The sequence below is a fragment of the Mesoplodon mirus genome, assembly GCF_964341445.2.
Source record: "Mesoplodon mirus genome assembly, chromosome: 7".
Taxonomy (NCBI): Eukaryota; Metazoa; Chordata; class Mammalia; order Artiodactyla; family Ziphiidae; genus Mesoplodon; species Mesoplodon mirus.
The window spans coordinates 110,754,375-110,781,607 of NC_138983.1; the positions used below are offsets into that span (position 1 = coordinate 110,754,375).

At 38.3% G+C, this 27,233-nt stretch overlaps 1 protein-coding gene across 1 annotated transcript in view; it reads right to left on the reverse strand.

Annotated features, from left to right (window-relative positions):
• The window catches only part of TMEM123 (transmembrane protein 123), a 78,411-nt gene that overhangs the window by 47,344 nt on the left and 3,834 nt on the right, over nt 1-27,233 (reverse strand). Inside the window, exon 2 of the mRNA XM_082628702.1 lies at nt 26,300-26,356. Within this exon, the coding sequence (XP_082484828.1) occupies nt 26,300-26,356 (57 nt within the window). The remainder of the gene's footprint in view (nt 1-26,299; nt 26,357-27,233) is intronic.

A 27,233-nucleotide genomic window follows, 5' to 3' on the forward strand; every position in this document is an offset into this window, starting at 1 on the left:
GAAAAAATATTTGCACACCATACCTGTGATAGGTGGTTAACATCCAAAATATATAAAGAACACATACAACAATAGAAAAAGCAAATTAAGCCAATTAAAAAATAAGCAGGGCTTCCCTGGTGGCGCAGTGGTTAAGAGTCTGCCTGCCAATGCAGGGGACATGGGTTCGTGCCCTGGTCCAGGAAGATCCCACATGCCGCGGAGCGGCTAGGCTTGTGAGCCATGGCTGCTGAGCCTGCGCATCCGGAGCCTGTGCTCCACAATGGGAGAGGCCACAACAGTGAGAGGCCCACATACTGCAAAAAAAAAAAAAAAAAAAAAAAAAGCAAAGGATCTGAATACACATTTTTCCAAAGAAGACATAAAAAAGGCAAACAGGTATATGAAAAGATGTTCAATATCACTCATTATTAGGGAAATGCAAATCAAAACCTTGATGAGCATGACCTCATACCTATAAGAATGGATAGGATCAAAAGGACAAGAGATAAACGCTGCTGATGACATGGAGAAAAGGGACTTGTTGGTGGAATTGTAAATTGGTACAGCCACTTTGGAAAACAGTATGGAGGTTCCTCAAAAAATTAAAAACAGTGCCACCATGATCGAGCAATTCCACTTCTGGGTATTTATCCAAAGAAAAAGAAAACACTATGTGTAAGAGATAAGTGCACCCCCATGTTCATAGCAGCATTATTTGCAATAGCCAAGACATGGAAACAACCTGAGTGTCCATGGACAGATGAACGGATAAAGAAGTGATATATTTTATACACACACACACACACACACACACACACACACAGGGAATACTATTCAGCCATAAAAAGGAGGAAATCCTGCCATTTGCTACAACATGGGTGGACTTTGAAGGCATTATGCTAAGTGAAACAAGTCTGACAGAGAAAGACAAATACTTTATGATCTCACTTATTGTGGAATCTATCAATAAAATGAACAAGAAATAAACAAACTAAACTCATAGAGAAAGAGATCAGAATTGTGGTTATGGGGGTGGGGTGGAAAGAGGAGGGGGAATTGGACGAAGGTGGTCAAAAGGTACGAATTTCCAGTTATAAGATAAATAAGCACTAGGCATGTACTACATAACACAATAACTACAGTTAACACTACCATATGGTACATATGAAAATTGTTAAAAGAATAAATCTTAAGATCTGATCACAAGGGGAAAAATACATTTTTTCCTTTTCTGTTTTGTATCTATATGAGACGACGGATGTTAATTAAACTTACTGTGGTAATCATTTCACAATATACGTACGTCAAATCACTATGCTTACAACTTAAATTTATACAGCACTGCATGTCAATTATACCTCATTAAAACTGTAAAAAATGATTAATTTTATACGTAATATTGGTATTATGATGTTTAAAAAACAATTATAATTCTTTTTTATATGTGAAATACACAATCTCAATATGCACAGCTTTACGATAGAAGCTACTGAAGGACTCAAGACAATTTTTTAACCCAATTTTCTCTGGAGAAAGGCATAAATGATTCACATTTCATTAGTTGTAAAGTTACTGCTATTTGCTTTTTTCCTCTTTCTTTTTTGTCACACTGTGATGTAAAAAGAGTTAACAGGGATGAGTTAACTTGGTATGAGAGTTTTCTTTAATGTCTTAGGAAGCTTTAACAAATAATCCAAGAACTTAGAATACATGTATTAAGATGATGTAAGCAGAATAAAAGGTCTTATGAACGGACTTCTCAACTATTCTCTGTAGATTTCCATGTAAATAAATCTTTCAGTTCTGAAACTTGTCTCCAGGAAATTGTATATTTTTGGAGAGTGAGTCCCCAATCTTTCGTGACAGCTAATGGGCTTTTACTAAATTTAACAATGTTAATCACAATAACAAAGTTACGATACTACTAACATAACTGCTACTAGTCTGTTCCTTTCTGTGTCCCACCAGCCCCCCCCAACAACAAAAAATCAGTCCACTGTATTACTGCAGTGTCTTGTTTGGGGAGGCCTTTGTGGGGTGTGGGATGAGGGGTGGGAAATACCCTAATATTTCTGCATATCCCCACCAATTAAGATTTTGTAATTCTTTATGGAAAAAAAAATTATTTTTAGAAAGTTGACCCTCACTGCAAAAGCAGCCATGCATTCCACAGACCCACAAAAGGCTACTTGGGGAGAGTGGCCCCCTTCAGCCACTCTCTAAGTCAGTGATCCTCAACCTTAGTTATACGTTAGAAACACCTGGGCATGTTTTTATGCTATCTTCCTCCCCACTCAGAATTAACCGGTTTTAAGTGGGGCTCAGGCCAGTAATTTTTAATGTTCCAAGTGATTCTAATGAGCTACTAAATCTGAGAAACACTGCTCTAAGGTTTCTTCCAGTTCTAAGGTTTGATAATTTAAAAAGATAAAATGGGACAATATAACTACTAAATGACAGTTTCTAAGATTTATCCTGCAAGAAACCCCTAATAACTGGCTCATACAGGAAGTTAAAACTGCCTAATTTTCACATTGTAACCGCTACCTCCCATCTTTCTCAAAGGCAAGGAAGCGTAATAAAGTGGGATTCTCTTCACCCTTCACTTTATGTAACCCCCAACTTTGTCCTTACTCTTTTCCTCTGTCTTTCATCATGAGGCTTTCCCTCTTTGGATACTGCCCACTCTTCCCCTCCAGCCTGCCATGATCCCTCAGCTGTTCTCATTCTTAACTTCTCCCCTGTAATAACCACTCAGATACGTGGTGGCCAGATGTCTGGGTTTAATTGGGCCAATAAAACATTTGAGCTCAAACTCAAATACCCAGCCACCAGCCATCCCTTCCTCTTACCTGCCACACCCAATCCATCAGCAGAATATATCTTCATCTCCACCACTAGCCACCTGGCCCATCATCCATTTAAACTAATTTGTTTAAAATCCTGCAATGGCTTCCCACTGCATTATTATCAAATCCATACTCCCCAAGGAACTTCAGCAACCCCTTCCCCTCCCTCAACATCAGTAAAGCCTCCCAACACCTCCTCCCTGCATCACCTTTATGACCCTCTTATGTCGTGCAGAGCACAGATGTCTTGCCAGAAGGTCACCAGGGCTGAACAACATGGGTATCTCCTACTCAGCAGGAAGACTGACCACAGCACAGCCCTGGTGAGCCTGGCAAGGTCCTCTCTGTCCTCTTGGATCTGAATGGCCCTGTCCCTCCCCTTCCCCACACCCCTCACTGCATCAGGGACTTGTTGGAGGGGCTTTATGCGAACAAAAAGAAAGAAAAGAGTTGCCCAGGGACACAGTAATAGAATTTGTAAAGTGAAAAGCCTGGGTCTGGTTAAACGTCAGGCAGAAAGCAGGTGGTGATTTGTTTTGATCAAGGAGCTCCCCAATAACGTTGCAGGTAAGCCTGGGGCAGCAAGCACAAAAACTGGTTTCCTCCTCCCAGAGCATTCATTTATCCTTTGTTTCAAAAAACGTGTCAGGTCTGAGCTGAGCACTGGCGATGTGGTGCTGAGTGAAATCAGCATTGCCCCTGAAGATGACTTTCTGGTCGGGAAGGCAGTCTTAGCTAAAGCATCACACAAACATATATGGTCCTCTGAAGGCCTGTAACCACAGGTCTATTCCCTGAGGAACTGAAGCTGGAGCAGAGATCTGAAGGCTGAATGGGTGTTAACCAGGCAAAGGCAAAGATGGGAGGGAAGAGTTCTTTAGGGAAACAGAAGAGCATATGCAAAGGCTCTGTGGCAAAGAGGGCACAGATGGGAGGCATCAAAAAAAGCTCATTCTCACAGGTACAGAGAATAAACGGGTGGTTGCCAAAGGGAAGGGGGTTGAGGAACAAGCAAAATAGGGTGATTAACAGGTACAGACTTCTAGTTATTTATAAGTCTAAGTCATGAAAAGATAATGTACAGTATAGGGAATATGCTCAATAATATTGTAGACACTTTGTATAGTGACAGACGGTAACTAGACTTATTGGGGCAAACATTTCTTAATGTTTAAGAATACCACATTACTGTGCTATACACCAGAAGCTAATACACTATTTTAAGTTAATTATATTTCAATGAAAAAAAAAGGACCATTGTGGCTGGAGAGCAAAGAGGAACACATTTATTTAGTTTTTAGTTTGTGTCAGGTGCTATTTTAAAGCCAGGTGCTTTACTTGTTATTTATCCCATGAGATAGCTGTATTATTTTATCAGTTCTAGTTTTTACAAAAGGAACTGAGGCACAGAGGGGTTAAACAACTTGCCCAAGTTCACTTAACAGCAAAGCAATTATTTTTCTCTTTGTATCTTCCCCAAAATACAACAGGGCACACACACACTGGGTGAAAAACACTAAAACTAGTGAATCAAATTCACTGCAGAGTGAAAAAAGTTGTCAAACCAGTTCTTACTGAACAGTCAGGTAATAGACTAAAATTGTCACTTTTCAACTAGTTGTTTTCATGTTATAAGTTGTAACCATAATAAAATGTTTTGTAGAAGAGGATTAGTTTCCATTTTAAGAAACTGTGCCTATATATTAAGTTAGAGTTTAAAAAAACCTAAAACCACTTGGTGGGAATAATTTGAGTAATTAAAAAATACTTGCTGTAGTTTCCAAAATTTTGACAGGAACTATATACTATTTTATAATCAGAAAAAATTAATAAAAAGACACAAAACAGTCCCCCTTGTGAGAGCACCGGAATCACAACTAACTGCTGAACAATCATCAACAGGAAGACACTGGAACTCACCAAAAAAGATACCCCACATCCAAGACAAAGGAGAAAACACAGTGAGATGGTAGGAGGGGCGCATTTGCAATAAAATCAAATCCCATAACTGTTGGGTGGGTGACTCACAAACAGGATAACACTTATAAAACAGAAGTCCACCCACTGGAGTGAAGGTCCAGAGCCACATGTCAGGCTTCCCAACCTGGGGGTCCAGCAATGGGAGTAGGAATTTCTAGAGAATCAGACTTTGAAGCCTGGTGATATTTGAGTGCAGGACTTTGACAGGATGGGGGAAATAGAGACTCCATTCTTGGAGGGCACACACAAAGTAGTGTGTGCGTTGGAACCCAGGGGAAGGAGCAGTGACCCCACAGGAGACTGAACCAGACCTACCCGCTAGTGTTGGAGGGTGTCCTACAGAGGCCGGGGGCGGCTGTGGCTCACCATGAGGACAAGAACACTGGCAGCAGAAGTTCTGGGAAGTACTCCTTGGTGTGAGCCCTCCTAGAGTCCATGATTAGCCCCACAAAAAGCCTGGGTAGGCTCCAGTGTTGGGTCACTTCAGGCCAAACAAGCAACAGGGATGGAACCCAGCCCCACACATCACCAGAAAAGCTGATTAAAGTTTTACTGAGCTCTGCCCACCAGAGCAACAGCCAGCTCTACCCACCACCAGTCCCTTCCAACAGGAAACTGGCAGAAGCCTCTTAGATAGCCTCATACACCAGAGGGCAGACAGCAGAAGCAAGAAAAACTACAGTTCTGCAGCCTGTGAAACAAAAACCACATTCACAGAAAGAGAGACAAGATGAAAAGGCAGAGGGCTATGTACCAGATGAAGGAACAAGATAAAACCCCAGAAAAACAACTAAACTAAGTGGAGATGGGCAACCTTCCAGAAAAAGAATTCAGAATAATGATAGTGAAGATGATCCAGGACCTCAGCAAAAGAATGGAGGCAAAGATTGAGAACACGCAAAAAACGTTTAACAAACACCTAGAAGAATTAAAGAACAAACAAACAGAGATGAACAATACAATAACTGAAATGAAAAATACACTAAAAGGAATTAATAGCAGAATAACTGAGGCAGAAGAACAAATAAGTGACCTGGAAGACAGAATGGTGGAATTCACTGCTGCAGAACAGAATAAACAAAAAAGAATGAAAAGAAATGAAGACAGCCTAAGAGACCTCTGGGACAACATTAAACATACCACCATTCGCGTTATTGGGGTCGGAGAAGGAGAAGAGAGAGAGAAAGGACTTGAGAAAATATTTGAAGAGATTATAGTCAAAAACTTCCCTAACATGGGAAAGGAAATGGCCACCCAAGTCCAGGAAGCGCGGAGAGTCCCATACAGGATAAACCCAAGGAGAAACACGCCGAGACACATAGTAATCAAATTGACAAAAATGAAAGACACAGTAAAATAACTGAAAGCAACAAGGGAAAAACGACAATATACAAGGGAACTCCCATAAGGTTAACGGGCGATTTGCCAGCAGAAACTCTACAAGCCAGAAAGGAGTGGCATGATATACTTAAAGTGATGAAAGGGAAGAAGCTACAACCAAGATTACTCTACCCAGCAAGGATCTCATTCAGATTTGATGGAGAAATCAAAAGCTTTACAGACAAGCAAAAGCTAAGAGAATTCAGCACCACCAAACCAGCTCTACAACAAATACTGAAGGGACTTCTCTAAGTGGGAAACACAAGAGAAGAAAAGGACCTACAAAAACAAACCCAAAACAATTAAGAAAATGGTCATAGGAACATACATATCGATAATAACCTTAAACAAGAAAGGATTAAATGCTCCAACCAAAAGACAGAGGCTCGCTCGCTGAATGGATACAGAAACAGGACCCATATATATGCTGTCTAAAAGAGACCCACTTCAGATCTAGGGACACATACAGACTAAAAGTGAGGGGATGGAAAAAGGTATTCCATGCAAATGGAAATTAAAAGAAAGCTGGAGTAGCAATACTTATATCGGACAAAATAGACTTTAAAATAAAGAAGGTTACAAGAGACAAGAACACTACATAATGATCAAGGGATCAATCCAAAAAGAAGATATAACAATTATAAATATATACACACCCAACACAGGAGCACCTCAATACATAAGGCAACTGCTAACAGCTATAAAAGAGGAAAACGACAGTAACACAATAATAGTGGGGGACTTTAACACCTCACTTACACCAATGGACAGATCATCCAAACAGAAAATTAATAAGGAAACAGAAGCTTTAAATGATGCAATAGAACAGATAGACTTAATTGATATTTATAGGACATTCCATCCAAAAACAGAAGATTTCACTTTCTTCCCAAGTGCACATGGAACATTCTCCAGGATAGATCACATCTTGGGTCACAAATCAAGCCGCATTAAATTTAAGAAAATTGAAATCATATCAAGCATCTTTTCCAACTACAACACTATGAGACTAGATATCAATTACAGGAAAAAATCTGTAAAAAATACAAACACATGGAGGCTAAACAATACAGTACTAACTAACCAAGAGATCACTGAAGAAATCAAAGAGGAAATCAAAAAATATGTAGAGGCAAATGACAATGAAAACACGATGATCCAAAACCTATGGGATGTAGCAAAAGCAGTTCTAAGAGGGAAGTTTATAGCAATACAAGCCTACCTCAAGAAACAAGAAAATTTTCAAATAAACAATCTAACCTTACACCTAAAGGAACTAGAGAAAGAAGAACAAACAAAACCCAAAGTTAGCAGAAGGAAAGAAATCTAAAGATCAGAGCAGAAATAAATGAAATAGAAACAAAGAAAACAACAGTAAAGATCAATAAAACTAAAAGCTGGTTCTTTGAGAAGATAAACAAAATTGATAAACCATTAGCCAGACTCATCAAGAAAAAGACGGAGAGTACTCAAAGCAATAAAATTAGAAATGAAAAAGAAGTTACAACAGACATTGCAGAAATACAAAGCATCCTAAGAGACTACTACTAGCAACTCTATGCCAATAAAATGGACAACCTGGAAGAAATGGACAAATTCTTAGAAAGGTATAACCTTCCAAGACTGAACCAGGAAGAAACACAAAATATGAACAGACCAATCACAAGTAATGAAATTGAAACTGTGATTAAAAATCTTCCAACAAACAAAAGTCCAGGACCAGATGACTTCACAGATGAATTCTATCAAACATTTAGAGAAGAGCTAACACCCATTCTTCTCAAACTCTTCCAAAAAATTGCAGAGGAAGGAACACTCCCAAACTCATTCTATGAGGCCACTATCACCCTGATACCAAAACCAGACAAAGATCCTACAAAAAAAGAAAATTACAGACCAATATCACTGATGAATACAGATGCAAAAATCCTCAACAAAATACTAGCAATTAGAAACCAACAACACATTAAAAGGATCATACACAATGATCAAGTGGGATTTATCCCAGGGATGCAAGAATTCTTCAATATATGCAAATCAATCATTGTGATACATCATATTAATAAACTGAAGAATAAAAACCATATAGTCATCTCAATAGACACAGAAAAAGCTTTCGACAAAATTCAACACCCACTTACGATAAAACCTCTCCAGAAAGTTGGCGTAGAGGGATCCTACCTCAATATAATAAAGGCCATATATGACAAACCCACAGCAAACATCATTCTCAATGGTGAAAAACTGAAAGCATTTCCTCTAAGATCAGGAACAAGACAAGGATGTCCACTCTCACCACTATTATTCAACATAGTTTTGGAAGTCCTAGCCATGGCAATCAGAGAAGAAAAAGAAATAAAAGGAATACAAATTGGAAAGAAGAAGTAAAATTGTCACTGTTTGCAGATGACATGATACTATACATAGAGAATCCTGAAAATGCCACCAGAAAACTACTGGAGCTAATCAATGAATTTGGTAAAGATGCAGAATACAAAATTAATACCAAATCTCTTGCATTCCTATACGTTAATGATGAAAAATCTGAAAGAGAAATTAAGGAAACACTCCCATTTACCACTGCAACGAAAAGCATAAAATACCTAGGAATAAACCTACCTAGGGAGACAAAAGACCTGTATGCAGAACACTTTAAGACACTGATGAAAGAAATTAAAGATGGGCTTCCCTGGTGGCGCAGTGGTTGGGCGTCCACCTGACGATGCAGGGGACGCGGGTTTGTGCCCTGGTCCGGGAAGATCCCACATGCCATGGAGTGGCTGGGCCCGTGAGCCATGCCTTCTGAGCCTGCACGTCCGGAGCCTGTGCTCTGCAACGGGAGAGGTCACAACAGGCAGAGGCCCGCTACCGCAAAAAAAAAAAAAAGAAATTAAAGATGATACCAAAAGATGGAGAGCTATACCATGTTCTTGGATTGGAAGAACCCAAGACTATACTGTGAAAATGACTATACTACCCAAAGCAATCTACAGATTCTTTGTGAAAAGACTATACTGTGAAAATGACTATACTACCCAAAGCAATCTACAGGTTCAGTGCAATCCCTATCAAATTACCAATGGCATTTTTTACAGAACTAGAACAAAAAATCTTAAAATTTGTTTGGAGACACAAAAGAACCCGAATAGCCCAAGCAGTCTTGAGGGAAAAAAACGGAGCTGGAGGAATCAGGGTCCTGGACTTTACACTATACTACAAAGCTACAGTAATCAAGAGAATATGGTCCTGGCACAAAAACAGAAATATAGCTCAATGGAACAGGACAGAAAGCCCAGAGATAAACCCACGCACCTACGGTCAACTAATGTATGACAAAGGAGGCAAGGATATACAATGGAGAAAAGACAGTCTCTTCAATAAGTGCTGCTGGAAAACTGGACAGCTACATGTAAAAGAATGAAATTAGAACACTCCCTAACACCATACACAAAAATAAACTCAAAATGGATTAGAGACCTAAATGTAAGGCCAGACACTATAAAACTCTTAGAGGAAAACATAGGAAGAACACTCTTTGACATAAATCACAGCAAGATCTTTTCTGATCCATCTTCTAGAGAAAATAAAAACAAAAATAAACAAATGGGACGTAATGAAACTTAAAAGCAAAGGAAACCATAAACAGGACAAAAAGACAACCCTCAGAATGGGAGAAAATATTTGCAAACAAATCAACAGACAAAGGATTAATCTCCCAAATATATAAACAGCTCATGTAGCTCAATATTAAAAAAACAACCAATGAAAAAATGGGCAGAAGACTTAAATAGACATGTCTCCAAAGAAGACATACAGATGGCCAAGAAGCACATGAAAAGCTGATGAACATCACTAATTATTAGAGAAATGCAAATCAAAACTACAATGAGATATCACCTCACACCAGTTAGAATGGGTATCATCAGAAAATCTACAAACAACAAATGCTGGAGAGGGTGTGGAGAAAAGGGAACCCTCTTGCACTGTTGGTGGGGGAATGTAAATTGATACAGCCACTATGGAGAACAGTATGGAGGTTCCTTAAAAAACTAAAAATAGAATTACCATATGACCCAACGATCCCACTACCGGGAATATACCTAGAGAAAACCATAATTCAAAAAGACACATGCACCCCTATGTTCATTGCAGCACTACTTACAATAGCCAGGACATGGAAGCAACCTAAATGTCCATCAACAGATGAATGGATAAAGAAGATGTGGTACATATATACAAAGGAATATTACTCAGCCATAAAAAGGAACAAAATTGGGTCATTTGTAGAGACGTGGTTGCATCTACAGAGTGTCATACTGAGTGAGGTAAGTCAGAAAGAGAAAAACAAATATCGTATATTAATGCATATATGTGGAACCTAGAAAAATGCTACAGATGAACTGGTGTGCAGGGCAGAAATAGAGACACAGATGTAGAGAACAAACGTATGGACACCAAGGGGGGAAAGTGCCTGCTGGGGGGTGGTGGTGTGATGAATTGGGAGATTGGGATTGACATATATACACTAATATGTATAAAATGGATAACTAATACTTAAATACTTAAATTAAATATTTAATACTTAAATATTTTGGAGTGGGAGTTTGGGGTTAGCAGATGTAAGCTTTTTATATACAGAACAGATAAACAACAAGGTCCTACTCTATAGCACAGAGAACTGTATTCATTATCCTACGATAAACCATAATGGAAAAGAATATTAAAAAATAATATATATATGTATAACTGAATCACTTTGCTGTAAATTAATAAACAGTAGTTAACACATTGTAAATCAACTATACTTCAATTAAGAAATACTTAAATAGCTATTTCTCAAAGCAAGATATGCAAAAAACCAATAAATACATGAAAGATGCTCAACATCATTAGTCAACAAAGTGCAAATCAATGAGATTCTATTTCATACCACTAGGATGGCTAGAATCAAAAGGTTAAAAGTGCTGGAAAGGATGTGGAGAAATGAGAATCAGGATACACTGCTAGTGGGAATGTAAAATGGTACAGCCATTTGGAAAACAACCTGGCAGTTCATTGCACATGGTGTTATCACACGACCCAGCAATTCTGCTCCTAAGAACATATATCCACACAAAAATGTACACAACTGTTTACAGCAGCATTATTCATAGTAGTTCAAAGGTGGAAACAACCTAAATGTCCGTCAATGGATGAATGTATAAACATCATATGGTGTATCCATACAGTGGAATATTATTCAGCCATAAAAGGGCTACAACTTTGGGGCTTCCCTGGTGGCACAGTGGTTGAGAGTCCGCCTGCCGATGCAGGGGACACGGGTTCGTGCCCCGGTCCGGGAAGATCCCACATGCCGCGGAGCGGCTGGGCCCGTGAGCCATGGCCGCTGAGCCTGCGCGATCGGAGCCTGTGCTCTGCCACGGGAGGGGCCACAACAGTGAGAGGCCTGCATACCCACCCCCCACAAAAAAAAGGGCTACAACTCGGATGTATCTCGAACACATTATGTTAAGTGAAAGAAGCCAATCACAAAAGACCACATACTACAATGATTCCATTCATATGAAAGTCCAGAATAAGGAAATCTATAGAGCAAGTAGATTAGTGATTGCTTGGGGCTGGGGGTTGGGGTGAGATGGGGGATAAGGGGATGATGGCTAGAGGGTGCAGAATTTCTTTTCTGAGGTGATGAAAATATTCTCAAATTAACTGTGGTGATGGCTGCACTTATCTGAATATACTAAAAACCACTGAATATACACCTGAAATGGCTGAATTCTATCTCAGTAAAGCTGTTTTTTAAAAAAAGAACCAAAAAACCCCCCAAAACCAATATGAAAATATTCTAAACTTAAAGGACTGTAACTCCAAATGATAAGACTTTTTATTAATCACGTATTAGACTGGCAAATATTAAAATGTTTGCTATTACCCAGTGCTGTCGAGGCGTGGAAAGCAGGCACCTTTTACTGCCAGTGGGAGTAAACTAGTGTAATTTTCTTGGAAGAAAATTTAGCAATATATCACCAATTAAAATACATGCATGATTTGGCTCAGCAATCCCACCACTAGAAAAGAACACCACAGGTGCCCTAGCAGAGGTATACCAGCATGGAATAGCAAGGATGCTCACTGCAGCACTGCTTAAGTTAGCAGAGACTGCAAACAACCTAAATATCCATCAGTGGGGGCCTGGGTGAACGACTTATGCTGCATCTGTACCGTGGAGTCCACATAGCCATTAGGAAGGATGAGGATAAGTGAGACCAGCTGAGTAGAGAACAGTGTGCTGCTTAGCAGTATCCATTTATGTTTGTAAAAAACACATATGCTAGATTTGCATTATGCTTAAATTGTTTTTTGGAATGATACATGTAAAACTGGTAACCACTTCTTGCTTTAGATATGAATCGCTGGTCCCTCAAGTGAGATACGAAATACAAGAGCAGATCTTTGGGTGGATAATGAATCTGGCTTTTGACTGTTGAAGTACATTTGGGAAAAGGACTGAGTGGGACTCCATAGAGAAAAGAAGATTGGTATTACGTATTTCATATTTTCAAGTACTGTTTGAACTTTTAAATTATGTACATGCATTACTCCTATTGTAAAATAAGCCGTAAACAAAATTAAAATATGAAAGAAAAAAAGAAGATACTGCAAGCAAAAAGATGAATGCCAGATACCAACTACTGCTTAACTCTATAATCAGTACATCAAAGTCTCTTCCTTGGAACATTATGCATCTGGGGAAGTTATTCTTGAGAAATCTCTATGTATTACTGCACATAATTGGGTAGGTAAGTCACTAATCTTAGTCTGAAAGAAGTCACGAGAGTCCAGAGCAAGCCTGCCAGATTTCCATGAAAAAGAAAGATAAAAAAGAAGTGCTGTGTATTCAATCCCAGTTGAGTCCATTTTCCTATTCAAACTAGAATTCACATTCAACAAGGACCCATGGGGCACTCAATGTGTGGCAGCCCCTTCATGGGCATACTGAAAGACAACAGGAACCGAGTGAGGGTCTGATGGTTGGCTTTTCTGCCCTAGGCCTACTTTTGCGGGGAGAGAGGACCTATGTTTATCTTCTACGCCATCTTTCGTTTTTCTCGCTTTTCAAAAGGAACAAAAGTATAAAAAAAATTGCTCAAACTTTTCTCAGTGCATGTGCATCCTGCACTGTTTATCTCTCCTAACCTCGGTTCATCATGACCTTCCCCGCCCCGGCTGCCCCCACGAACTGAAGCTAACATTCACAATTTCCTGGGTTTTCCCAGAACTCATACAGCAGGCTGGTTACTCAGCCCCATTATCTCTAACCCTTAAAATGATTTAAACGTTAGGTATTCCCTTAGATGTTCACATCACAATAAAGTGCAAGCAGCAGTTCTTGATCTGAATTGGAAGCATTTCATTTGGCTCCTAATTGTAATTTCAAGATAGAGGCACGCTTCAGGAAAGAAAACACCAGAACAATTCCAATTTATTATTATACCTGCTGTCTTGAGTGCAGAGTATGAAGGTGCATAGTGGTTTAGAATCACTGTAGTATTTTAATGCTTGAAGAAATAACACCCACCTCCCACCAAAAAAAAAAAAAAAAAAAAAAGACCCAGAAAAATTAATGAAGTTGGCAGAATCCACATCCCTTGGCCTCCTCTTCTGGAGCCTGCTCTGTTTTTGACGTTTCAAATTACAACTCTTACGTCTTAAACACTGTATTTCCACTTCAGAATTTCGTATATGTGATAACATAACTGCAGTGTACACCCACGGCTGCATGCCAGCCACATGACCTGCCTGTGCTCCTTGGACACAAGAGGCTCACTCCTGTTTCACACCTGCACTATTTATTCCTTCTGCCTGCAATGCTCCCTCCCTGGTATATGCAGGGCTGGCTCCTCCCTGTAGTCAGGGCTCAGCTCAGATGACCCCACCTCAGAGAGGTCCTCCCTGACCACCCAGTCTGAAGCAGCCCTTCCTCAGTCATTCTCTACCACATTACCCTGTTTATGTATTTACATATTTATATTACCTTGTTTATTTCTAAAAATCACGATCTGAAATCATCTTCTTTAGTTGTTTATCTCCTTACAGTCTGTATCTCCCCACCTGATGATAAACTTTTTGAGAGCAGGGACTAATCTGTCTTATTTATCACTGTATGCCTTGTGCCTAAAACAGTGATAGTAAAGTGGGCAGTCAAAACAAACATCTGTTCACTATATAACTGAACATAATATTGCATGATTTCCCACTCTACATTCCTTGAGACAAAACCTGATGATGTTAAAAATTACCAGCAATTTTCAAATGCAATCTCAAAAACATGAGTTGAATACAATAAACAGTCTTTGAGGAGTTGAAGCAGTTCCTTAAGTACAAATTCATCATTCAGAGTTGTCAGGGAAATTCTTTCCTACATCAACTCTCTAGTTAGAAACAAGTATCAATATCTTTACCTACATGTCTGTCTGTCTGTCTGTCTATCTAACACCATTTGCATCTGAAGCAACCTGTCAGGCCAACTGGTTCCTGTCTTATAGCAGCTTACAACCTAACAGGAAGTTTCCATCTAATGTCTCTTTCACACATAAAACATTTTACCCAAAGTGAATAAAAGAAGGTAGTAAGGAATATGGGATTATATATCTGAAGTAAAATTCTTTCCACTTCAGTAAGACTTTTAGTGTTTCCATTGGGGGTAAAAATTGCAATAATTACTTGAGTAAGCTGTTCCCAAATTTCTGCTGCCCTCTTCTGCAGAAATCTAACCTCCAAATCAGGTCCATCTGTTCAAAATTGCTATGGTCCTGCCAGGTCTGTGGATAAAGCCAACCTTACTAGAGTAGCCCAAGTGACTGTACCAAGGATGGGTTACCAAGCCAAAGGCAGTTGTGTATGGATAGAACGTTAAGGAAGATCAACTGCTTTGAATCTGGTTTTGTAAAATTATGCCCAAGAAAAGAGCTTCAGACTGGACGGTGGTACCCTTAACCTCTGAGATTCCCCTTTTGGGGAAAGCATTGATGCTAACTGATTGAGGAGAAGGCTGTATCCTGAATAATACTGAGTTGTTGTTCTGAGACCTACTGTCCATTCTAGAGCATGTTACATCTCCTTGTAACCTTGCCCAAACCCCTTTTATGAAAAATAATCTGGACATGTGCCTTCCTTGCACCATGAAGAATAAACCCATCCATCCAGAGACCCTAAATTATAAGCCCCTGACTGTACATGAAATGGGGGAAATTATTTTCTCTCTAAGCTTATAAATCATCAAACAAGTCCCTGCACAAAAGAATGTCAAAAGTATGTCTGTCTTCAAATAATGATTAGAGCATATTAAAAAAACAGAACTGTTACATATAATTCAGTGGTACAGTTAGAAAGTAACCTTAATTCCTGTTTCTTTGACCTCCAGTATCTATCTTACTCTATAAACAAAAAAAAATCCAGCTACGATAATGGATAAGATTGGAGCATGGACCAGTCTTGTCTGAAAAACATATATAATGGTTCTTTGATAAGGTAAATCAGCAACTACAAAATATGTACTTGGTTCCACAATTCAGTTCAACCAACATGTGTGCATACCTACTATATGTACCAGGCATAGTGTTAGGTGCCAGGATGAATAAATCATAGATACCACTCATAGAACTTAGACAGAGACCAAAAAAACAAACAAAATAGAGAAAAATTGGATTTGTTGAATCCAAAGCGGTGAGCCCTACAAAAGCGACAGGCACCGGTGCTGTAGTATTGCTGGCTTTCTCCACTTTTCCCAACAGCACATTCCTGGAATACACATCATACAGGATTCCCCAAAGACGTTGTTTTCCTTTTGGGTTTGGTGCCAAATAAACTGTGCTAAATTGCATCCAATAAATTGGCAAACGGTATGTCCAAAAGACAACCTTTCAACGATTAGAAGTGTGTTACTACAAAAGAGAAAATAGAGGATATAAAAGGAATAAAACAGTTATGGAAAATGTTACACAATGAACAAAACATTTTTATAATATCTGTATTATCTGGTCTCTTCAGAAAAATATTTTGAGGCAATGCTGCTTTCCCCCTCAGAATAAATTTCCCTGTGCTAGAAGGGGTATTTGAAATCATCTCACTGACTCTGAAGCTGTTCTCAAAGTACTGAATTGATCTTTAATGATCATTCAGCAAGAAAGATAACTTAGTATGATCAGATTGTCATAATTAATCTAAATATAATTGTTCAAAACAAGTAAATTAAATAGATGTACACAGAATAAAAAGTTTTTGGGTAAACTTTTAAAATAGTTTCCCCAAATCTTTTGGTAATCTGGAACCTTAAAGTTTTGCTAAGTTCAGTTAAATAATGAGTTAAGTTAAATTCATTGAATACCTGAATCATTTCCAAATAAGATAAAACACTAAATACTGAACCCAGGTTTATCCACTTTGGGCTTTCTTTTATAGAGTCACTAAAGATATTAAGTTCTCTTAGTAAACACGTTTTGTGCCATGCTAAAAAACTGTACTATGAGAAAGCATATGTTTCTAGAAATTATGAAATGTATTCATAAACTGACCAATCTAAAGAATGCTGGTCTAACAGTTCACAGTTCTTTTTCTTACTTTCACTAGAAATTAAGGTTACTTAGTGTTAAGAATTTTAATGCTTCAACATGATTAAAGCTACTAGAAATAATAAGGGAAACATCTCCATATGCAAGAAAACTAGGATGTGTGTTTTTGGTAAAAGAAGGTATGAGAGATGTGTTTTTGTTGAGAGAAAAGAAAGTAATTTGTCCTAAAGTGAGGCTTGTTATTTCAGAAAGGGAAAGAGGAAAAAACACAGAACAAAATCTGAAGGGATATTAAGAAAGTTGTAGGAGGTTTGTGGAAAGAGAATCTTGGGAAAGAAGTTTTATGTGTGATCAAGCTGGATAAGATTGAACAAATTTGTTCTAAGGGTTTAAAAAAAAACCTTTAATATCAATAGTGTACTTATGTAAAACTGGAACTTAACTTTCTTTCATCTACTAAAAGAACAAAGTTTGCTTGGACTATCGATCTGCTCCTGATAAGATTCTGTGAAAGGTTTATTCTTATCTTTTAAGTAACCTGCCTAGAAAGCAAAGATTTTGTGTTTTATCAAAATTATTTCCTGTGCTTCATGTTATCTTAATCAGGTCTTTGATTACTTGGGAAAACAGTCTTCTCAGTTTTAAAAGAACTATGTTTTGCTCAGAACTATGTAAACTTTTTAGATAATAAAGTATTGCTTTATAATAATCTGTGATTTCATTTAGTCAAGTGTCCAAAACCTTTTGATAATTTTGACAAACTTCCCAAAAATCAAATTCTAAATAATGTCTTTTTGACCTGAAAGTAACACTGGGTATTTCCAGAGCTCCTACAACACCTCAAAAGATTTGTTCTCTCTCTTTACAAAGAGATATTAAACTAATTAGGCTTATTTGGTATGTTAACTTACATGGGAAGCATTGTCAAATAAACGATAATAAACCTTTTTAAGTTATACTGCATGGGTGAATGTTATTAACATAAATGTTCTAGAAATTGTATAAAATTCTGATATGTCCTGGTATGATGTTCTCAGTCATAATTCTAGTTAGCATCCTAAAATGTGTGTCACAAAAATAACCATACTTTAGTAGAGCAATCTTTTCATAGTGCACTCCTGGGAGATGAAGGCCTCAAACACCACACACTGCAGCCTGGAGATTTCATCTATTGGAAAAGACATCTCTAGAAAGACTCCTTTCAACCCCACTAGAAAGGCCTCTATCAGGTACTGTTAACCAACCCTTGTGTTGCCAAACTTCAAAAAAATAGACTCTTGGATTTAACACATCACATCTCAAGAAAGCATCAAACGCTGACTGGACCGGTACACCAACTGGTGACCTGAAAATAAAGATTTACAGGAATTGAAGCAGATGACACCTGAAGGAGCCAGCTCTTCCAACATGACTGAACCAGGCCTGTATAGGTATACACCTTTTTCTCCCCTTCTTTCTTGAAAAGACAATTCTCTTATCTGATTTTCCCAATCTGTTGCAAAAGGGGAAACCTCTCTGACTGCTGGGTCTGTCACTAGATACTCCAATCTGTTCATGATGTTGGAGATCCATCGTTTTTACCTGTAACTAATTTCTCATTAGTCCCAAATGCCACTGTCAATTATACCTACAAGCCTACAGGTGTTACCTATTTGGTTAGGCTGTTCCATGCAGGTGTTCCCATGCCTTGTTTCAATCTTTCTCCAACCAGAACGATACTAGTTCAATAAAAAACCTCCACCAATTGTATGACCTTAACTCTCCCACACCCTTTTCCTTATTAAAATACCATCTGTTTTCCTACACCCAAGGGAAATACAAGCGGACAAACTTCTCTTTGCAAGGCTTTTAGAAAAGACTCCTTTAGGCTGGGATAGTACCTTACAGAACGTCATCCCAATTCCTCTGACCCTTGGCTTGAAAAGGTCAATCAGGAAATTCTAGCTAATGAAGAACCAGACCTTAAATGGAGTTCTCTGCTCCACCTGGTTTTATCTTTTCCTGCAGTGGATGACATCTCGCATGGGTATATGAATGTTTAGATAGATGGTGAACTGGAGGCCAATGCTTATTGGGACATTTAACTGTCAACATTAAATGTTGACAGTTGACATTGTCAACTGTCAACAACTGTAACAAATCAGAAGCCTCCCACTGGTTCTCCCCATTAAAACTCCATGGCTGCCTTAAACAGGAACTTCCAGGAAGCACACATGACTGGGTTTGCCTCCATAGGGAGAGCCCTTCTCCCATGGATTGGGGTAAGAACCAGGGAATGCATAATCAAAAATCTCTCCCTAACATTAGGAGAGCTAGCCAACTCCACAGCCAAGGCAGTAGCTGCCTAACAATAATCACATGACTGTTTGGCTAAGGTAGTTTTGGACAATCATATAGCCTTTGTTTACCTACTTGCTGAGCAAGGAGGCATTTGTGTAATAGCAAATACCCCCTGTCACATATGGATTAATGTCTCTGGGAAGACAGAAATTCAACTGTACAAGATCAGGGAGCAAGTGTACTGGTTACAAGGAATTTCACCTGACTCTCTCCATGGTCCTTTGATTTGTTCAGCTGGCTACCTTCGGGTCTAGGGTTATGGTTTAGAATCATCAAATAACTTGGATTTGTCCTGTTACTTTTAATTGTTTTGCCTAATTATTTTTCAGCTTTGTACTGGTTGCCTGTCAAGTCTCTGCAGAGGTTTGCATCAAATAGAGAAAATGCTAACTCAATACTCTGAGATGATCTCCAAATGCTATGACCTTGATAAGACATAAACTTTAGATGAGAAGTGTCTGAGAGTTCTCCCTCCTACCTTTCCCTGTTACTCAAATGTAGCTTCAACAGTTTCCAATTTGTGCATTTTCCCTCCAACGTGGGATATGACAACCAGGAAAGGACCTTCCTCAAACCAAGGAACAGAATCACCAAAACCTGACTCTTGATCAGTGATGCTTCTGAGGAAAGGTATTGATCAACAGGGGGAAATGTGAAAATAAATAAAGGAACTCTCACTTAAAATGGAGTTGACAATCCCTGAAGGGAGAGCTCTCATACACTACTCCTCACTGCCAGTTGCAGACCCAGCAGGAAGAAGCTTACTTTACATGCCACAGAAGAAGGAAGAATGATTTTCTCCTTGCCCAGCAACAGCCCAGCCCATGAGAAACCACCATATTCAGCCAATGAGAAGCTGCTATCACCCTGCACTCCTGCTCTCCTCCAGCGAACTTCTTTTTGAAGCAGGCCCTCCCAACTTCCTCCCTTCCTCTATAAAAGCATGCTTCTCTCCTTTGTTCTCCAGACTTGCCTATGATTCACCATATTTTGCTTGTCCTGAATTACAATTAGTCTGCTATTCCCAAATGAACTCATTTTGCTGGTAAAATAATTTTTAAGGTTGACACGCCATACACAAAAATAAATTCAAAATGGTAAAGACTTGAACAAAAGAACTGAAACCATAAAATTCCTAGAACAAAACATAGGTGGTAAGCTCCTTGACAGTGATGTTGGCATGGTAATGACTTTTTTTGAATCTGACACCAAAAGCAAAAGCAACAAAAGCAAAAATAAAGAAGTGGGACTGCATCAAACTAAAAAGCTTCTGCATAGCAAAGGAAACCATCAGCAAAATGAAAAGGCAACCTATTGAATGGGAGGAAATATTTGCAAACGATATATCCAATAAGGGGTTAATGTCCAAAATATATAAAGAGCTCATATAACTCAACATCAAAAAACAATCAAATTAAAGATGGGCAGAAGATCTAAATAAACATTTTCTCAAGGAAGACATAAAGATGGCCTACAGGTACATGGAAAGATACTCTACTTTATTAATCATCAGGGAAATGCAAATCAAAACCATAATGAGATATCGCATCATACCTGTTAGAACGGCTATTATCAAAAAGATGAGAAATAACTACTGTTGTGAAGGATAAGGACAAAAGGGAACCCTTATGCACTGTTGGTGGCAACGTAAATTGATGCAACCACTATGGAAAACAGTATAGAGATTCCTCAAAAAATTAAAAATAAAACTATCGTATGATTCAGTTACCACTTCTCGGTATTTATCTGACGTAAACAGAAACAATAACTCAAAAAGATATGTAAACCCCCATGTTTGTTTCGCGTTACTTACAATAGCCAAGATATGAAACAATCTAAGTGTCTATTGATAGGTGAATGGATAAAGAAACTGTGGTATATATACACAATGGATTATTATTCAGCCATATGAAAGAAGGAAATCTTGCCATTTGTGACAAATATGGATGGACTGTGAGGGCATTATGCTAAGTGAAATAAGTCAGACAGAGAAAGACAAATACTGTATAATATTGCTTATATGTTGAATTCAAAAAATAAACAAAACAAGCTCATAGATACAGAGAACAAATCAGTGGCTGCCAGAGGCTGAGGATGGGGGCATGAGAGTAAAGGGTGAACTGTGCTTTATTTTTAGTCTGTTTAAATAAATTGAATTTTTAAAAATGAAAAAAAAAAAAGGCCAATAGGAAAAGACACCGAACAACTGAGTAGAGTATTTAAAAACAAAAAACCACTCCCACAACTGCCCAATAATAATCACAAGTACATTTAGGGTAATCTATCTAGTCATTTTTTTCCAATTGAAAATTTTTCTGTAGAATTACTGTAACTAGAATAAAAGTATATTCTGACTATGTACAGCAGAAATAATAAAAAGCAAGCCCAGAGGCAACTGAGAATATGAACTACATGGAGCGTTAGGAAACCCACAACAATAAAAATCCATGACAAATACAAAAAGAGGATTTTTACACTCGTCAACATATATGTACCTAAAATAGGAGCACCCAAATACATGAAACAAATACTAACAAACATAAAGGGAGAAACAGATGGAAATACAATAATAGTAGGAGATTTTAACACCCTACTCACATCAATGGATAGATCTTCTAGACAGAAAATCAATAAGGCAACAAAGATCCAAAGGATACAATAGAACGGTTAGACTTAATTGATATTTTCAGGACATTACATCCAAAAAAACCAGAATACACATTGTTTTCAAGTGCACATGGAACATTCTCTAGGATTGACCACATACTAGGGCACAAAACAAACCTCAACAAATTTAAGAGTATAGAAATTATTTCAAGCATCTTCTCTGACCACAACAACATGAAACTAGAAATCAACCACAAGAAAAGATATATGAAAAAAACCGATTACATGGAAACTAAAGAAAATGCTACTAAGAAACCAATGGGTCAACGTGGAAATCAAAAAGGAAATTAAAAAATACCTTAAGACAAGTGACAATGAAAACACAACCATACAGAATCTATGGGATGCAGCAAAAGCAGTTCTTAAGAGGGAAGTTCATAGCGATACAGGCCTTCCTCAAGAAACAAGAAAAAATCTCAAAAAATAACCTAACCTATCACTTAAAAGAATCAAAAAAAGGAAGAACAAACAAAACCTAAAGTCAGCAGAAGGAAAGAAATAATAAAGCTCAGAGAGGAAATAAATAAAATTGAGATAAAAAACAATAGAAAAAATCAATAAAACCAAGACCTAGAAGAAAAGACAGAACCCAAATAAAATAAGAAATGAAAAAGGATAAATATCAACTAATACCACAGACATGCAAAAAACCACAAGAGAATACTATGAACAATTATATGACAACAAATTTGACAAACTAGAAGAAACGGACAACTTTCTAGAAGCATACAGCCCACCACAAATGAATCAAAAAGAAATAGATAATTTGAACAGAGCGACCACTAGAGGTGAAACAGAACCTGTAATAAATAAAAGAACTCCCTACAAACAAAAGTCCAGGATCAGATGGCTTCACAGGCGAATTCTACCAAACATACATAGAAGAAATTTTACTGATCCTTCTCAAACTCTTCCAAAAGACTGTTGAGGCAACACTCCCAAAGACATTCTACAAAGCCAGCATCACACTGATACTAAAACCAAACAAAGATACCACCAAAAAAGAAAAGTACAGGCCAGTATCTTTGACGAACATAGATGCAAAAGTTCTCAACAAAATACTAGCAAACTGAATCCAACAACACATAAAAAAGATCATATACTTTGACCAAGTGGGATTCATCCTAGGTTCACAAGGAAGGTTCAACACACGCAAATCTATCAATGTGATACACCACATCAACAAAAGAAAAGACAAAAACCACATGATAATCTCAATAGACACAGAAAAAGCATTTGACAAAATTCAACATTCATTCATGATAAAAACTCTACCAAAATGGGTATAGAGGGAACATATCTCAATATAATAAACGCCATTTATGACAAACCCACAGCCAATATAATACTTAATGGTGAAAAGCTGAAAGCCCCGTTAAATTCCGGAACAAGACAAGGATGCCCACTCTCATCACTTCTATTCAAAATAGTACTAAAAGTTCTAGCCACAGCAATCAGACAAGAAAAAGAAATAAAAGGTATCCAAATTGGAAGGGAAGAGGTAAGACTGTCACTATATACAGATGACATGATACTATATATAGAAAACCCTGATGATGTCACACAAAAACTATTGGAACTGATAAATAAATTCAGCAAGGTAGCAGGATACAAGATTAACATACAGAAATCACTTGCATTTCTTTACACTAACAATGAAATAGCAGAAAGGGAATGTAAAAAAAATTACTTTTTAAAATCACACCAAAAAAAAAAAAAAAAAAAAAACTTAGGAATAAACCTGACCAAGGAGCTGAAAGACCTATATGGTGAGAAGTATAAAACATTAATAAAGGAAATTAAAGAGGATTCAAAGAAATGGAAAGATATCCCATGTTCTACTACCCAAAGCAATCTACAGATTTAATGCGATCCCTATCAAATTACCCATGACATTTTTCACAGAACTAGAATAAATAATCCTAAAATTTATTCAGAACATAAAAGACCCAGAATTGCCAAAGCAATCCTGAGGAAAAAGAACAAAGCAGGAGGCACAACCCTCCCAGACAATACTACAAGGCTTCAGTAATCAAAACAGCATGGTATTGGCACAAAAACAGACATAGGGATCAACAGAACAAAATAGAGAGCCCAGAAATAAATCCACACCCCTACAGTCAATTTATCTTCAACAAAGGAGGCAAGAATATAAAATGGGAGAAAGTCTTTTCAGCAAGTGTTGCTGGGAAAGTTGGACAGCTGCATGTAAATCAATGAAGTTAAAACACACCCTCACGCCATGCACAAAAGTAAACTCAAAATGGCTTAAAGACTTAGATATAAGACATGACACCATAAAACTCCTAGAAGGGATCATAGGCAAAACATTTCTTACATAAATCATACCAATGTTTTCTTAGGTTAGTCTCCCAAGGCAATAGAAATAAAAACAAAAATAAACAAATGGGACCAAATCAAATTTACAAGCTTTTTCACTGCAAAGGAAACCATAAAAAAATGAAAACACAATATACAGAACGGGAGAAAATATTTGCAAAAGATGCGACCGACAAGGGCTTAATTTCCAAAATATACAAACTGCTCATAAAACCCAACAACAAAAAAGCAGACAACCCAACTGAAGACCTAAAGAGGCATTTCTCCAAAGAAGACATACAGATGGCCAACAGCACATGAAAAGATGCTCAACATCTGTAATTATTAGAAAAATGCAAATCAAAACTACAATGAGGTACCACCTCACACCAGTCAGAATGGCCATCATTAAACAGTCTACAAATAACAAATGCTGGAGAGGGTGTGGAGAAAAGGGAACCCTCCTACACTGTTGGTAGGAATGTAAGTTGGTGTAGCCACTATGGAAAACAGTATGGAGGTTCCTCAGAAAACTAAAAATAGAATTACCATGTGATCCAGCAATCCCACCCCTGGACATATATCTGGACAAAAGTATAATTCAAAAAGACACATGCATCCCTATGTTCATAGCAGATGCAAACTATTACATACAGAATGGATAAGCAACAAGGCCACACTATATAGCACAGGGAACTATATTCAATACTCTGGAATAAACCATAATGGAAAAGAATATAAAAAAGAATGTATATATATGTATAACTGAATCACTTTGCTGTACAGCAGAAATTCACAGAACATTGTAAATCAACTATATTTCTCTAAAAAAATTAATTAAAAAAAAACTCCATGACATTGAACAACAATGTGAATGTACTTAATGCCACTGGGCTGTACATTTAAAAATGGCTAACATTGTGAATTTTATGTTATGTGTATTTTTCTACAATGAAATAAAACAAAAAACAAACAAAAATTCCAAGAAGTAAGGGCTTGGTCCATTTTGTAATGTGTCCTTACATTAGAGGCACTCAATAAATATTTGTTGAATAAAAGTAGAGAAAATGGGTCCAGTGATAGGATTTGTGTACATTTTTCTAGTTTCTACCTCTGTCAACTCTTAATAACAAGGACACTAAGAAGATAAACTAAATACTGCTTACAAGAAACATGCCTTGGGCCTCCCTGGTGGCGCAGTGGTTGAGAGTCCGCCTGCCGATGCAGGGGATACGGGTTCGTGCCCCGGTCTGGGAGGATCCCATATGCCGCGGAGCGGCTGGGCCCGTGAGCCACGGCCGCTGGGCCTGCGCATCCGGAGCCTGTGCTCCGCAACGGGAGAGGCCACAGCAGTGAGAGGCCCGCATACCGCAAAAAGAATAGAAAAAAAAAAAAAAAAAAAGAAACATGCCTTGATGGCTTACTATTTATAACATCAGCCTGGTTCCTATCTTTCCATGATAATGAACTCAGAAAATCAAGAAAGAAATCCATTTGTCCCAAACTAAAAGCACAAGAAAAGTGCTTGAGCATCTTTTTGGGACTTCCCTGGCAGTCCAGTGGTTAAGAATCCGCCTTCCAATGCAGGGAACGCGGGTTCGATCCCTGGCTGGGGAACTAAGATCCCACATGCTGTGGGGCAACCCGCGTGCTGCAACTAGAGAGGAGCCCGCAAGGTGCAAAGAAGACCCAGTGCAGCCAAAAAAAAAAAAAAAAAAAAAAAGGGCCTCATCTATTGTTTCAATAGGGAAGCAAGAGGGTGGGTTGAAATCTAACTGATGGGTGAAGTATAAGTAGGGTCTCCCTGAAGTCCACCGAGGCAAATTAAGGCTACTGTGGCTGACCAGCTTAGCGTGACTTGTTCTACCGGCAAGATCAGCAGACTTAACATATTCATAGTTCATATCTATAGGCAGAGTGAAAAATGTCATACCTAAAAATGTGCTTCAGAACTCAGTAATAAATTCCAGTATGCTTTTAGTTTTAGAATTTATTCACATCTTTGCTAAAATGAGAAAGACTATTAATCCAGTGAACTATCATTTACTGATGCCTACTAAGGGCAGCCCTTGATGGTAGGCTTTAGGGATTCACGAATGAACAAATCATGGTTAAGACAGGTCAGTGCACCAGCTTACATGTACTTGACTAGCTGATATTACTTTATGTATCCTAGACAGATAATCCGTTTCCTGACCTTTTTAAACTCACCTACTGGGTTATCATTGGAGTCTTCCATAGACATAGGATTCTTCTTACCTGGAGATCCTATAAAAACAAAGAAATATCCTGTGATGAAAGGACATTTAATATTTAACTAAGAACACTGGCAATGTGTTTCTTTCTGTCTGTGGGGTGGTGGTGGTGTGGGGGAAGGGTAGATTATTCCACAGGAAGTTCTACTTTTGCCACTGTTGCTATGAAATATACCTTGAAACTGTCAGTATATCTGGGACTGTATTATTGGATTTTTCAAGACAGAAAACATATGGCTAATGTAACACTTACATAGTACTTACTATGTGCCACCAATGATACAATAGTTTGCCAAAGTTCATTCACCCACATGAGAACACAGTGGTTGGTGAGGAATTTTTGCTACTGACAACTCTGCTCTTCTGAGTAGAGTGGACCATCCTGGGAGGGGCCCTTACTAGTAATGGGTGCCCCTAGGTCTTGTACCACCAACATGCCTAACTGCATACAATGGAGAGAAGTGGGTTAGGATTTTCATTTAAAATTGCAAGCCTTCTCAGTATAATTCTTTGAATTTTTAGCTAGTACCTTAAATTTTGGAAAAAGTTTGGAAGAATTCTATGCCCCAGTTAAGCAACTTTTAAGAGTGGGTTATTCATCTTTGGTCTTTGTATAATGGAAGATTAACATATATACTACATGGGAGGCAAGTAAGTTTATTTTTATTTTTTATTTATTTATTTTTTTGCCGTACGCGGGCCTCTCACTGTTGTGGCCCCTCCCGTGGCGGAGCACAGGCTCCGGACGCGCAGGCTCAGCGGCCATGGCTCACGGGCCCAGCTGCTCCACGGCATGTGGGATCCTCCTGGACCGGGGCACGAACCCGTGTCCCCTGCATCGGCAGGCAGACTCCCAACCACTGCGCCACCAGGGAAGCCCCTGGCAAGTA